This window comes from Ranitomeya imitator, chromosome 2 (assembly GCF_032444005.1).
Source record: "Ranitomeya imitator isolate aRanImi1 chromosome 2, aRanImi1.pri, whole genome shotgun sequence".
Classification (NCBI taxonomy): domain Eukaryota; kingdom Metazoa; phylum Chordata; class Amphibia; order Anura; family Dendrobatidae; genus Ranitomeya; species Ranitomeya imitator.
In genome coordinates this window covers 480,284,231-480,300,266 of record NC_091283.1, presented here as the reverse complement: position 1 = coordinate 480,300,266, position 16,036 = coordinate 480,284,231, and the positions used below count along the sequence as shown (strand labels likewise).

Sequence of the window (16,036 nt, the reverse complement as noted above, 5' to 3'; positions counted from 1 at the left end):
CGAATCTCTAGAATGTTTATCGGAAGTCTCGACTCCCTAATCGTCCAAAGCCATGGTTCTGTGTCCCACAATGAGGAGGAGAAATACATATTTTTTAAGTTTTATTATTGCTAAAAAAAATATTTTTGATCAATTTGTTTTCTAAAACATTTTCACTAGTTTTTAATACACACAGGTCTTGAAACTGATCATTGGTTCAATATTGTGCAAAACTTTAGTATTGCCATATATAATGAAAAATAAGGTCTCCAATGTAGTCTAGCCCATGTTTGGGCATCAAAGTAAGACTAAGATTGCAGCCATAGGGTCCTTCAGCAGGCGCCTGGTTACGATGAAAACCAATTGGTACCAAGATCATGTCATGACGGTAGCTGGGCCAAATTACATCCAAATTAGGTTGGCCAAATTAGATCCAAACAGATGCCCCACCACGCTCATGCCACTTACACGCTGGTATTTAAGAGATTAACAGCAGTGATCAGAGCTAGCTGTGTCACTGCTGTTAGAGGCAGATGTCAGCTATACATCACAGATGGCAACTGTCCTGTTTTGAGTTGCTCAGTTCCTGGGCCCGCTCCATCACATAATAGTACATCACAGGAGTGAAGACAAAATTTCCATACCACAAGCACATACAACACAAATAATACACTATTCTGTGAAAAAAATGTAAAACAATCTTTGCACATATGATGACATGTGAACCACACTATTTCTTCCACTTACGCTTCATTTTCTGCACCATTGGTCTTGTTTTTACGTTGCTTTTGCTCGTTATTAGCTGGTGGAGTCTGTCCCATAGCAGGAGGCTTCCGCTTGGCCAGTAACTTTCGTTGTCGCTCAATCTCTTCCCTTTGAGAATTTATTCGTTCCTGTTGCCTAAAATAGAAAATAAAAAGAAAAAAACTAAAAAAAAAAACGAACTTAGTCAATATATAAGTAACAAAGTTTTGGGATAATTATCCGAATCCTGGATATACTATTCATCATCCTTAAGTACTTCATTCTCTTGCATAACTATACTTAGATGACATGATTTTCATAGTGCTTGATGACTGTGTATAGAATTTACCTAGCTGCATTTTCTGCTGTGTGAGATTTGTTGTCACATAGAAAATTACTGTAATATGGTAATAAAATAAAATACTATGTAACATAGCATCTGTAAGATGCTTCATAAATAATAATAATAATCTTTATTTTTATATAGCGCTAACATATTCCGCAGCACTTTACAGTTTGCACCCATTATCATCACTATCCCAGATGGGGCTCACAATCTAAATTCCCTATCAGTATGTCAATTTTTTGCTGCTGGGGCTTTGACTAAAGCTCTGGTAATGGACATTGCACAGTTGCATTCCTGGCCCCTTCATAATTTTCAGCTGCCTGTGGTGCTCCCATAAATTTGGATGGACTGGTACAGCAAATGGCCAGAAATACAACTATGGATGGAAAGACTGAAGAATGTTAGGTGCTAAAACCATGTTGTGGCCCACATAACTGCAGGATTTACCACTCTATTTTGGCAGTCTAATGAAAATATAGATAATGGTAACTACTGAGGTGCATCAGGCACAAAATCAATGATCTTGCTTACTTAATGAGGTTTTGAAAGGCGTATCCATCGGTCCACTGCTCAGTGAAAGAAGCTCCATGGCGGACAGTAGTAAAGTGGCCCAAGCGAAGTCGATCCTGCATACTTTTGTCTCGACATGCCATCTTCTCTTGTTTTGACTACAATGAAATAATAGTTGTATGGAAAATAGCATCAAATACAAAAATGTAGTATGGAAGAGAACTATTAACTAAAACATGATGCTAGAAGAAAGAGGGGAAAAAAAAAAAAAAGATCGATCTAAGTCAGCCTGTGCCATAAGCAGAGTGCCCAGCTAACAGTTATGGCGCAGTCTGTCTTCTAGTGGCAGCAGCTTTATCCCCACAGTCTCATGTGGCAAATGTGCATATAATTTGGAGGAGCGACGCCTGGTAGATTAAAAACAGGATTTTGTGTTGCTTACCGTAAAATCTGTTTCTTGGAGCCTCCATTGGGGGACACAGGAACCATGGGTGTATGCTGCTGCCACTAGGAGGCTGACACTATGCAAATAAAAAAAATTAGCTCCTCCTCTGCAGTGTACACCCCACCGACTGGCATTATCCTCTTCAGTTAGTGAGAAAGCAGTAGGAGAAAAGAACAAGGTTGAAAACCCATAACCCAAACTTGAGAACTGTAAACGTGAGAACAGTCATAGAACATATAACAACAGAAACATTGGAAGGGAGCTGTGTCCCCCAATGGAGGCTCCAAGAAACAGATTTTACGGTAAGCAACCAAAAATCCTGTTTTCTTTATCGCCTCTCATTGGGGGACACAGGAACCATGGGACGTCCCAAAGCAGTCCCTAAGGCGGGAAAACAGACATCCATCAGGTCAGAGGACTCACCACTGCCGCCTGCAAGATCCTTCTGCCTAGGCTGGCGCCCGCCGAAGCGTAGGTATGGACCTTGTAAAATTTGGCGAACGTGTGGATGGAAGACCAAGTTGCCGCTTTGCAAAGCTGTAGGGCGGAAGCCCTGTGGTGCACCGCCCAGGAGGCGCCGACTGCCCGGGTAGAGTGAGCCTTAATCCCAGGAGGGGGCACTCTGTTCTTGACCCGGTAAGCCTCCAAAATTGCCATTCTGATCCAGCGAGCAATAGTCGCTTTAGAAGCCGGTTGGCCTCTGCGCGTGCCATCAGGAATGACGAAAAAAGAATCAGTCTTCCGGAAAATGGACGTTCTATCCAGATAGATCCTCACTGCCCTGACAAGGTCCAGCTTGTTCAATGATCGCTCCAGAGGATGAGTCGGAGCTGGACAAAAGGAAGGTAGAACGATGTCCTCATTGAGGTGGAAGGTGGAAAACCACCTTAGGAAGAAAAGAAGGTGGGGGCCGGAAGACCACCTTGTCCTGGTGAATGACCAAAAACGGAGGACGGCAAGACAGGGTCGCCAACTCGGAAACGCGGCGGATAGAAGTGATGGCCACAAGAAATGTCACCTTCCAAGATAAACTGATAAGGGAATCTCTGATAAAGGAATCTCCCTAAGAGGTTCGAAGGGAGAAACCCTCAGAACGTCCAGTACCAGGTTTAAATCCCATGAGTCCACAGGGGCCCTGTACGGTGGAACAGCGTGGGCTACTCCTTGAAGGAAGGTCTTAACCTGTGGCCGAGAAGCTAAGGTCTTCTGAAAGAGGATGGAAAGCGCAGAGACCTGACCCTTCAGGGAGCTAAGAGCCAGGCCCGAATCCAGTCCTGCCTGAAGGAAGGCCAAAAGAGAAGACAGGGAAAAAACCATAGATGGAACGCGGTTGGACTCGCACCAACGGAAGTAAGCCTTCCAGATACGGTAGTAGATCCTGGAAGAGGAAGGCTTCCGAGCCTGAATCATGGTGTGAATCACCCGGTCCGAAAGGCCAGACGCTCTTAGAACTGCGGTCTCAACAGTCACGTCGTTAAACTGAGCCACCGAGAATTCGGGTGGCAGATCGGACCCTGAGACAGCAGATCGGGCCTGTCTGGAAGGCGCCAGGGAGCGTCTGCGAGAAGGTTGACAAGCTCCACGAACCAAGCCCTCCTGGGCCAATCCGGGGCGATCAGGATGACCGGCACCCCTTCCGCTTTGATCTTCAACAGTTTGGGAAGTAATGGAAGGGGTGGGAACAGGTAGGGCAGCCCGAACTGTGACCAAGGAATGGCCAGAGCATCGACGCCCACTGCGAGAGGATCGCGAGACCTGGAGACAAACTGCGGAATCTTCCTGTTCATTCGAGACGCCGTGAGATCGACGTCCGGAGTCCCCCATCGAAGACAAATCTGATGGAAGACCTCCGGATGTAAGGACCATTCCCCTGCCGCGAGACCCTCGTGGCTGAGGAAGTCGGCGCCCAGTTGACCACGCCGGGGATATGAACCGTGGATATCACCGCAACAGTTGCCTCTGCCCAAAGGAGGATCTTGGATACCCTGGTAAGGGCCAAGGAGCTCCGGGTCCCCCCCTGATGGTTGACATATGCCACAGCCGTGGCGTTGTCCATCTGGATCCGGAGGGACAGAAAGATGGCCCAAATTTCGAGGACATTGAATGGCAGAGATGACTCCTGCGACGACCAATGGCCCTGAACCGTCAGGTGGCGAAACACCGCACCCCAGCCGAGCAGGCTGGCGTCCGTTGTCACCACCTGCCAGTGAACTGGAAGGAAGAACCTGCCCTGGGAGATGAGAGGCGACGTCAACCACCAGTTGAGAGACCGCTTGACCCGAGAAGAGAGTCTGATCGGCCTATCCAGGGAGAAAACAGACCTGTCCCACTGAGACAAAATGGCTTCCTGAAGGGGTCACGAATGAAATTGGGCGAAGGGAATCGCTTCCAATGTAGCTACCATCCTCCCCAGAACTTTCATGGCCGATCGGAGGAAGGGAGGCCGAGGACCCTGGAGCAAGCGTATGTCCCGACAAAGAGTGGATCTCTTGTCCTTGGGAAGGAAGACTCTGGTCTGACGAGTGTCGAAAAGCATGCCCAGAAAGATGACTTCCGGTTGACCAGCCACCCGAAACGGGCTAAGGTGTCGAGAACAATGGACAGGCTTTCGTGAGCCTGAGAAAAGGACGGAGCCTTGATGAGGAGGTCGTTGAGGTATGGAAATAGGACCAGGCCTCTGACTCTCAAGATGGCCATCAGCGCTGCCATGATCTTCGTAAACACCCTTGGAGCGGTTGCGAGACCGAACGGCAGGGCGACGAACTGAAAATGTTCTCGGTGTACTGCAAAGCGCAGGAAACGTTGATGTCCGGGAAATAACGGGACATGGAGGTAGGCGTCCTGGATATCTATTGAGCATAGAAATTCCTGGGCCTCCATGGAAGCAATTACTGAACGAAGGGATTCCATCCTGAAGTGTCTCAGACGAACTCTCCTGTTCAGCAATTTGAGGAAAAGTTTGCTATTCCATAAACCAGGAGCTTAACCACTCAGCCATGAGCTTAACAGGCTCCAGAATGGGGCGAACCTTGCCGTCTATTTTCGGTACCACAAAATGGTTCGAGTAGAAACCCGTGAACCGTTCTTTTTCTGGGACGGGAACGATTACCCCGGATTTGAACAGAGAAGCGATGGCTGCGAAGAAGCCCGGAACTAGAGCAGGATCTCTAGGAGGATGGGATTGGAAGAAACAATCCCGGGGTCGGGAAGCGAACTCTATCTTGTATCCCGAGGATACAACTTCCCTGACCCATGCATCCTCTACTGCGGAAATCTAGACGTCCCTGAAAAGGAGAAGACAGCCGCCCAACCTGGGAGTTGGGCTGGAATCTTGCCGAGAGTCATGCCGAGGTGGATCTTTCAGTCCTGGGCCTGGAGGATCTACCCTGGGAGAAGCGAGGACGCCAGGACGGAGTGGGTCTAAAGGACAACGCCTTCTTCTCTTGACGTGCCTGTGGCCTCTGTTGCTGCTGGGAAAAAGGGAGTTGGATGCCACAAAGCGCTGAAAGGACCGAAATTGCCGACTAGGAAGAGGATGACGAGGCTTGGCCTGGGGAAGAAGAGAGCTTGTGCCCCTGTAGCGTCCTTAATGATTTGGACCAGCTTAGAACCAAAGAGACGAGACCCCTGAAAAGGCAGGCTGGTAAAGGGACTTTTACCTGCCAGGCCTTAAGCCAACGGTCCGGCGGATGGCAACCGCGTGGCTGGACGCCTGTGCCGCACAAGACGCGGCATCCAGGGAGGCTAAGACCAGATAATCACCCACGTGAGAAATCTGGTTGGCAAGTTCCGCCAGCTGTCCGGATGGAACCCCGTCCAGCCTTTGGACAGTGGGAGGACCGTGTTGGTGGACAGTCTGGAAACTGGAGGATCCACCGAAGGAGAAGCAGTCCAATTAGCCGTGAGCTCCGGAGAAAAGGGATATAAAACGCCAAGTCGCTTTCCTCTCTGAAAGCGTCTGGTCAGGTTCTCTCTTTCTCTGGTCATAATCTCCTCGAATTCCGGGTGAGGAGCGAAAAACTTGGAAGGTGGTTTAGCCCGTCTAAACGAAACCGCCTGATCTGCGGGTTCCGTAGAGGACTCCTTGATGCCACAGATTAGATTTATCGCTCCAATGAGATTCTGAACCATATCCCTCATTGTAGCGATCTGGTTCGAAACATCCTCCAAAGGCGCATCAGAGAATGCCTCGCCTGACTCAGGGGAGGAGGACCGTGTGGCGAGGTGGAGCGAGGAGAGGACTCAGACAGACGTTTTTGACTGGACCTTTGCGTCTTATCACAGAGGGCTCGGGCGGAGGCTCCTGTGACCCGCTGGCCACTGCGGGGGTCTGCAGAGGTAATCGGTCCAGAGGGAAGTTTGCTGTTACAGGACGAACCTGCAAAGTACATGACTAAGGCAGATGCCAGCGGGTTAGGGGACAGTGGGGCAGAGGGGAGTGTCAGTCTGCAGTGCAGAGCTACTCACGGCAGACGAAGCGGTTCCAGACGGAAGATGCCCAGCTCGTAGATTGTCCCCCAGGGAAAATTCGGAGGGATGCAACTCCTGCAGCAAACAGAGGACCTGGGGCACGTAGTCTTACAGGAAGCAGATGCAGACGCCAGGCTGTGCGCTGAGAAGGTCGTGCGTGGCGCTGAAAAATAACTGTGCAGCGCACAGAGTGGAAGCCAAGGGACGTGCGTGGGCCTAGGGAGTACCAAGATGGCGCCGATGGGAGGAGCACACCAAGGGATGCTGGTCAGGCGGGAGAAAAGCTCGCTCGAGGAAAAGGAAAGGGGCGGAGACGCGTCGCCGGAAGTAGGCCCCGGGAGAAGCCGGGGCCTAAATTAGAGACCGGTGACCGCCGGCCGGATGCTGGGTGCGTGGCGCTGAGCGAGCGGTACGGAAAAAACGCCCGCCAGACAGGAAAAGAGCGCGGCTGCAGGGAAAGTAGCGCGGCTGCCTGTAAGGCCGCCGCACCAAACAGAAAGGAGCGCGGCCACAGTGAATTTAGCGCGGCTGCCTGTAAGGCCGCCGCACCAAATAGAAAGGAGCGCGGCCACAGTGAATTTAGCGCGGCTGCCTGTAAGGTCGCCACGCCAGACAGAGAAGAGCGCAGCCGCAGGGGAAGGCAGCGCGGCTGCCTAAAGGGTCGCCGCGCAGGGCGAGATATGTGGCCGCAGAAGCACAGCGCGGCTGCCAGAAAGCCACCACTCAGGGAGGAAAAGAGCACGACCGTAGGCGGAGATCCCTGGCCTCTCCTGGGTCCACCTTGCTGAGGTGCCTGAAGGCGCCGGATGGTAAGGAAAACGCCGAATAAAAAAGGGAAATCCAAAGGGAACCCCCCCCCATAGCTACCCCGGGCTTGAGGAGGGAATCTAGGAGTAGGAATACTCACCTAAACCTCCCACGTCGTCCGTTACTAACCTGAAACCGTATGGGGAAGGTATCAGACGTCCAGGGAGCTGATGGATGTCCTCGTCTCCTCAACCGACAGTCTATGGTAGGCGAGTGGGTGGGGGACGGAGCCAGGACCGGACTTCTGAGCACGCTTGTGTGCCAGGATCATGGTCCTGCTGAGGGATCTATGAGGATACGGGGTGGCAGTACACGCCGTACTCATAGTCCGCATCGTGGGACTACAGGTGTGACTGCTCACCCTGTAACCCTTCCGAAAAATCTGAAAAGAAACTATGCACATTGAGGTAGATAAGGGTCTAATGAAAAACCCGTGTCCACCTCCTACTGACACTAAGCTAAACTGAAGAGGATAATGCCAGTCGGTGGGGTGTACACTGCAGAGGAGCTAATTTTTTTTATTTGCATAGTGTCAGCCTCCTAGTGGCAGCAGCATACACCCATGGTTCCTGTGTCCCCCAATGAGAGGCGATAAAGAAAAGGGAACACCAAGTATTTTAACAATGGATTATACATGGTGACATTTTTTATTATTCACCAAAAGGATCACTTTAGTGACACCAATCTTACAAGGAATTATTTAAATTGCTTTACAATTGGTTATAGAGGTAACAATCTTTTCATTAGGCATCACAGTTAAGCTTACAATCATTATGAGCGGTTTATGTATTTAACATCTAAAGGTACCTTCACACTGAGCAACTTTACAACGAGAACGACAACGATCTGTGACGTTGCAGCGTCCTGGATAGCGATCTCGTTGTGTTTGACACGCAGCAGCGATCAGGATCCTGCTGTGACATCGCTGGTCGGAGCTGAAAGTCCAGAACTTTATTTGGTCGTCAGGTCGGCGTGATTCGTCATGTTTGACAGCAAAAGCAACAATGCCTGCAATGCTTTTTCACGGAGCTAACAACCAGCGAGAACGATAAGTACGTCACTGGATCGCTCCTGCATCGTTCTGGAGTTGCTGTGTTTGACGTCTCTACAGCGACGCTCCAGCGATCTAGTTTAGGTCGGATCGTTGTCTATATCGCTGGAGCGTCGCTAAATGTGATGGTACCTTAAGAAGGAGTTCCTCACAAATCACAAGTTGGTCTTATAAAAAGAGCAGACACCCTATAGGAAATTTTTTGCTAAACCTCTGGTTTAAAAGCATTTAGCTTGAGACTTTACCGATATCGGTCCCACTCAGAGATTTACACGCTTTTCAAGCAGTCACTTTAAATTTCATATGGGCAGGAAGACATCATAGAATTCCAAAGTTGGTAATGTTGGCTGATAAAAAGAGGGGAGGTCTAGCGACTCCTAACTTTGTTCATTATTATTGGGCATCGCACCTCCGCATGATCCCATCGTGGTCTTCTTAACCTGCCTATACGAAATAGATAGAGACTGAAAAACTATGGTTAGCCAAAGCTCATCTCAACTCCCTGATGTGAAATGGTGCTTACAATACCACTTCAATAGAACGATTGGGTCCAATGATGCACACCAAAAATATATGGAGGGTCTGCTATAAAAAATTAAATCTGTCATCAATGAATTCTGCTCTTACCTCCTTCCTTTTTCACCCAAATTTACCTGAACATTTAACCCACTCGTTTGTAGGGGTATGGACTCAGACTGGCTTGTTTACCTTCACCGGCATAATCAACTATAAAACGAGAATTCTACATTCCTATGATGAGCTGAAAACAAAGTTTTTCCACCAGTATCTTACATTTCAATATATTAAATTAGGCACATTGCCTCATCATTCTTCAACGGTCTACAGACTTCAATTCCTACCTCCTTCGAGAGACTGTGCAAGGATAGTTCAACAACAAGAGGTTTAATATCTAATATTTACATTATTCTACAGGCTCCAGACACAGATTCCATAACTAGACACTCATATGCTCAAATGGGAAGAATATCAGGGTAAAACACGAACCGTAGTAGAATGGAGAAATGTTTAGACCAGAGCAGCCAAGACTGCATCTTGCATTTCTCTAGTCACCTTCCACGACAGCCACGTCGGAGGTTGTCTTCCCCGCCCTAATAGGGGACAGGAACACAAAGAGGCTAAATACCCCTCCCCTTCCTGCACCGCCAGTGTTATCCTGTCCCCTATGGGGCATGAGGAGATTCTGAAGGGGCTGCCGTGGCCGGTGACCGGAGCTCCACTTACCAGATAAGCTGGACAGCATGGAGGTCGGGCGTTCCCTCCTCAAAAACGCTGCTCCAGTCTCCTCTCTTCGGAGGGACTCGGAACCTTTCCGCCCCTCCGGCGCTCCCTTTGTGGGGTAATGCGGGGCGGTGACGTACACACCGGGGGCCTCCTGCAGCCCCCCGGTTCCCTCCTCCCTGGCTGCAGCACTGGAGGTGGCACGCGTCCCGGAGTCTGTGGCCGGCCGATGGCTGGGTCACTTCCGGTTCACTCAGGTGCGTTCCAGGATGGAGCGCATGCCGGCCGGCAATGGCGTCCGAGCAGCAGACACGCCATACAGCAGCATTTTCGGGGGCGTTCCAGGACCCTACCCCAATCGGGCAACACGGGGGTGGGGGGTGGTTCGGGAGGAGCACTATGACGCTGGGCCACCAATCCTACATAAAGAGATCCGGGTAGCAAGGTGAGCTGTCTGACTGTTACACTATGTGATGGACATGGACGGTGAAAGACCCCCTTGCTCTGCATGTGCAGATGCCAGCGTTCCCCCTACCAAAGTAGCAGGTGTCGGGCCCAGCTATCCTGTATATACGTATATGCATGCATGTATATATGTATATATAGCTATATACCCCTAAGTGGCTTAGCAAACCCTCTTTCTCTCTCTTATAGGGAGAAAAGGTTTCTGATCCTAAGAAGTCAAGCCACAAATGTAAAGTGTGTACGGCCAAACTCTCATCAACATGCGGAAGTAAGAACATCGTTTCTGCCCAAAGATCATCAAATCAACCTTGTCTGCAAGGTAGCCAAGTTCAGAGGCCAGCGTGCACCGACCCTCAGAGAATCGATGTCTGTACTAGAGTCCCTGACCGCATATATACACAATCGGTTTCCTGGGCCCAGGCTCACACACGAGCTCTCCAGACGTACGTGCTCCTACATTCCAGGAGACGACAGACTCCATTGAGTCAAAAGATTCTTCTCCCTGGCCATGTGAAATCAGTTCTAAAATGGTGGCTAGATTACCAAAATCTCCAGAGAGGGGTCAGCTGGGATCACCTTCCCCTAAAAACACTCCGCTCAGATGCCAGCAAGAGAGGCTGGGGTGCAGTGGTAGAAGGTTTCCACTTTCAGGGACAATGGGCATCAAATATCAGCAGCAGCTCCTCGAATCTAAGAGAAATGAAAGCTGTGGAGGAAGCCCTAAAGGTGTCATCTGCACTGATCAAAAATCATCACATTCGTATTTACTCGGACAATATGACCAAGGTAGCCTATTTACAACATCAGGGGGGAACAAAGTATGCCTCTCTAAAGGAGGTAGCTGCAAGAATATTTTTCTGGGCAGAGAAAAACCTCCTATCGGTCACAGCGGTACATCTGAGGGTGTTGGACAACACTCAGGCAGATTTCCTCAGCAGGAAAGACGTTCATCCAGGAGAGTTGTCCCTAGACCAAACAGTGTTTCAGTCCCTAACCGCAAAATGGGGTACTCCAGAGGTGGATCTATTCACCAACAGGCAAAATGCGAAGGTAGAAACATTTTTATCCCTTCATCACAAAGACCAGGCACAGGGAATAGATGCCTTCTCACAGCAGTGGAAGTTCAACCTTGGATATGCCTTTCCTCCCATTCCCATGCTGGCGAAAACTCTGCAAAAAATCAGAGCAGACGGAGTGACCACAATCTAGATTGCCCCATTGTGGCCCAGGAGGAGTTGGTACGGCGCCCTTATTAGATATGGCCCTGGAAGGTCCCTGCCTTCTACCTCAAAAGCTCGATCTCCTACACCAGGGTCCCCTACTACATCCGGACCTAAACAGATTGAACTTGGCAGCATGGCTACTGAAGCCACGATCTTAAAAGCTAAAGGACTCTCAGATGACGTAATTCAGACCCTTCAAAAAAGCAGAAAGGCGGTAACCAATGCCATCTATACGAAGGTCTGGAAAAAATTTACGTCCTGGTGCTCCCCAGAAGTTCCAGACCCCTTCAATCCTGATATAGCGAAAATCTTACAATTTTTACAGAAGGGCTTGGAAATAGGCCTTACCCCTAGCACACTCAAAGTGCAAGTATCAGCGCTTCGTAGCTTTTTTTGATTCGAATTTAGCCAATCACCGCTGGATCAAGCGATTTATGACAGCAGCATCCAGAATTCGTCCTACGCTCCGTAGTAGGGTGCCTTCCTGGGACCTCAATACAGTACTTAACGCACTAACCCAGGATCCATTTGAACCCCTGGATGCTATAACCATAAAGAACTTAACTTTGAAAACAGTCTTTCTAGTTGCAATCACTACGGCTAGACGTATTGGTGAGTTACAGGCCCCGTCAATACTGTAACCCTATCTAACGTTCACTACGGATAGCATTGTACTAAAACTAGACCGGTCCTTTTTACCTAAAGTGCTCTCGAATTTCCACAGAGATCAGGACATTCTACTACCTTCATTTTGCCCGAACCCCTCCAATCCTAAAGAACAGACCTTCCACACCTTGGATGTTCGCAGGGTGGTCCTATCTTACTTACAACAGACTGAAGCCTGGCGAATTGATCAAAATTTATTCATCCAGTTCTCGGGAAGAAACAAGGGAAAGAAGGCGGCAAAAAACACCATCGCAAACTGGATCAAACAGTCTATTTGTCTGGCATATTCATCACAGGGACTGGATCCACCTGCCTCTCTGAAAGCACTCTCTATCCGAGCAATGGCAACATCATGGGCAGAGAGGGGGAATGCCTCATCAGAGCAGATATACAGAGCCGCCACCTGGTTGTCCATCCATACGTTCACCAGACATTACCGGCTAAATTTCAATAGGGATTTAACATTTGGCAGATGTGTTCTGCAGGCCGTGGTCCCTCCCTAGAGAAATTAGCTGTTGGTACTACTCCGAAGTGGCTGTCGTGGAAGGTGACTAGAGAATAACCGGATTACTTACGCTAATGCTCTTTTAATGAGTCCATGACAGCACCCACTGGAGAGATAGGGATCCGCCCCAAGGAACAGGACACCTACAGAGAAATAAAAGGGGGCAGTCCCCCTCTCCTCCTCAGTTTAATTTCAGAGTACCCGGAGGACCGCCAGTATTAGTCAAATATTACAATATCTCATCAGGTTATAAACTTCATAGAAGTAATTACATTGGCTTTTATTTATTAGGGAGGGATGTGACTGGGTGCTGTCATGGACTCATTAAAAGAGCATTACCGTAAGTAATCCGGTTATTTACCCTTCGCCATGACAGCACCCACTGGAGAGATTTCCAGAGACCAACACCTAGGGGGGGACCACCGTGCTGAGGATAGTCCTGCGAAAGTGTAGGTCAGAGTCTGATGAAAGATCAAGCCTGTAGTGATTATAGAAAGTGGATGGAGCCAACCATGTTGCGGCCTTACATATGTCCTCAATTGGAACGTTCCCTTTTTCGGCCCAGGAGGAAGCCATGGCTCTGGTGGAATGTGCTTTGATGCCCTCCGGAGGTTCTTTATTTTTCATGGAGTCGGCCAACCGGATAGCGTCCCTTATCCACCTGGATAATGTTGCTCTTGTGACTCCATACCCTTTCTTTTTGCCCTGGAAGGATATGAACAGAGCCCTACTCTGCCTCCAACTACTAGTTTTTTCAATATATTGCAAAACTACTTTCCTGACATCTAGAGTGTGAAATTTTTGTTCTTCAGGAGTAGAGGGGTCTTTAAAGAAAGTAGGAAGGTGTATTTCTTGTGACCTGTGGAATTTCCCTGCTACCTTAGGAAGGTATAAGGGGTCTGATTTTAAAACTAGTCTGTCATGAAATGTGAGAAGGTAAGGTTGATCTATCGACAAGGCCTGAATGTCGCTGACTCTTCTAGCCTATGTTAAGGCTACTAAGAAGGCTGTTTTTAGCGACAAGTGTTTTAGAGAAACTGTGTCTATAGGCTCAAACGGAGGTTCCGTTAGAGAGTCTAGGACTAGGTTTAGGTCCCAAGGAGCTATTCTAGGTATGTGGACACGAGTAACTCGTTCACAGGCCGTGATCAAGCGGGTTACCCATTTATTACCAGCAATATTATGGCCATAGAGGGCACCCAGAGCGACACAAACTTTTAGTGTGTTAACTGACAGACCTAACTCTTTCCCTTTCTGTAGAAATTCTAGGATAGATTTTATTGGGACTTCAGAGGGGTTTGAACCTGTATGGAACTGAAGAAACTTTTTCCATATTTTGGTATAAATTTTTGTTGTAGATGGTTTCCTGCTAAGCAGGAGTGTATCAATTAGGCCTTTCGAGAACCCCCTGGAATTTAATATCTGCCTTTCAAATTCCAGGCCGTCAAGTGGAGGCTGTCCACTTGAGGGTGGAAGAAAGGTCCCTGAGAGAAAAGGTATGGGATTGAGGGGAGGACCCATGGATCTGTCACCGACATTGACTGCAGGCACGAGAACCATGGTCTTTTGGGCCAGAATGGTGCTATCAATATTATCCTGGCCTGTTCTTCCCTGATCTTCCGTATTACTTGTGGAAGCAGAATTACAGAGGGAAGGCATATGCCAGCTTGAATTGCCAGGGTGTTTGAAGAGCATCTAGAATGTCCGGGTGGTCTGCACGGGACAGAGATGCAAATTTCTGGACTTGTCTGTTCTGTTTCGTAGCAAACAGGTCTATCTGGGGCCTGCCCCACAACAATGTTACTTTGTGGAATATGTGAGGATTTAGACACCATTCTCCTTGATGTAGAGTGTGTCGACTTAGAAAGTCTGCTTGTTGATTGCTCTCTCCTTTGATGTGGACCGCAGAGAGGGACAACAGATGTTTTTCAGCCAGGATTAAGGTCTTCTTTGCGGAAGACATTAGAGCGTCTGATCGTGTGCCGCCTTGTTTGTTTAAATACTTTCCGGGTCTCCCCCCAGGACATCGCAGCAAGGCGCGGGATGCGCCGCTAATCCTCCCAGGGACCCTTTTCAGACCCACTAGGTGTCTAACGGTCCTCACCACCCAGATTCTGTGCTCCCGGGACACTTCTGCCCGGACTGGCTTTACTATAAGGTTGTGCCTTAACAAGGGATCGGTCGTACACCCCCTACCACTGCCACTATTATGCATCTATGTCAAAGGACTTGAGTAACCCCATGAGTAAGACCCGGGAGGGTCGAAACGTCGGGTTTTTCTCTATTTCAAATTAATATGAATGTGGCAACCATTTCTTTTTTGTTTTGTTTTCTTCAATAAAATTGGCATACACCTTTTGCATCTTACCAGTCTTGAGTGTGCGGTAATCTTTTTTGAATAAATACGCCACTGTCGTAGTGTTGTCTGAACAGATTCTGGCATGATTTCCTCGTAGCTGTGGGAGAAATTGACGCGGTGCATAGTTTACTGCATTCAACTCTTTTAAATTTGATGAATATAAAATCTCATCTTTATTCCATATTCCCTGGCAGAATTTATCCCCCATGTGTGCGCCCCACCCGTGGGGACTAGCATCAGTGGTTACCGTGTGGGATGGTATTATCACCCAAGGGACACCGCCCGTTAAGTTCTTATTATCTAGCCACACAACAAGGAAGATAATACCTTCTCTGATAATGTTATTTTTGATTCGAGGTGCCCTAGGAATTTCCTCTGTTCCCGAAGTATTTAGTGTTGCAACGTTCGGGTATGAAGTTGTGCCCACTGAATGGCTGGAGTACAGGAGGAAAGGGATCCTAATAAGGACATTCCTGCCCTCAGGGACATTTTGGGTTTGTGAATGGCCGCTGCTACTTTCTCCTCTATTAGAGATATTTTTACTTGTGGGAGTAGACATTTTTGTTTTGTGGAGTCTAGATTGAACCGTAAAAATGTCTGGAGAGAAAGTGGGATGAGTCTGGATTTTTCGGAGTTGATGATCAAGCCCAGGTCTTTTAAGGATGAGACAGTGTCAGTTAAACGTTCAGCACACGGAAGGGACGAATTTCCTACAACTAAAAAAATCATCTAAATAGGGGATGATTAAGGTGTTTTTTTGGCAAAGGTAGGCCATCACCTCGAACATTACTTTGGTGAAGATCCTCGGTGCTGTGGAGAGACCAAAGGGCATGGCCGTGTACTGGAAATGATAAATCTCCCCCTCAAGAGTTACTGCCACTCTTAAAGGGACACTGTCACCTGAATTTGGAGAGGACAATCTTCAGCCATGGAGGCGGGGTTTTTGATTCACCCTTTCCTTACCTGCTGGCTGCATGCTGGCTGCAATATTGGATTGAAGCTCATTCTCTGTCCTCCATAGTACATGCCTGCGCAAGGCAAGATTGCCTTATGCAGGCATGTACTACAGAGGACAGAGAATGAACTTCAATCCAATATTGCAGCCAGCATGCAGCCAGCAGGTAAGGAAAGGGTGAATCAAAAACCCAAAAACCCCGCCTCCATGGCTGAAGATTGTTCCCTCCAAACCAGGTGACAGTGTCCCTTTAAGTATTTTTGATATCTGTT

General features: G+C 48.5%; 1 protein-coding gene across 7 annotated transcripts in view; it reads right to left on the bottom strand.

Moving 5' to 3' along the window:
* Positions 1-16,036, bottom strand: part of TLK2 (tousled like kinase 2) — a 183,600-nt gene that overhangs the window by 88,327 nt on the left and 79,237 nt on the right. For 4 of the 7 annotated variants that reach the window (XM_069751336.1, XM_069751341.1, XM_069751337.1 and 1 more), the window contains 2 exons: positions 1,601-1,737; positions 727-906 (listed from right to left, as the gene is read on the bottom strand). In XM_069751336.1, coding sequence (XP_069607437.1) covers positions 727-906; positions 1,601-1,737 — 317 coding nt within the window. The remainder of the gene's footprint in view (positions 1-726; positions 907-1,600; positions 1,738-16,036) is intronic. The other 3 variants (XM_069751340.1, XM_069751338.1, XM_069751343.1) reach the window with 1 other exon arrangement.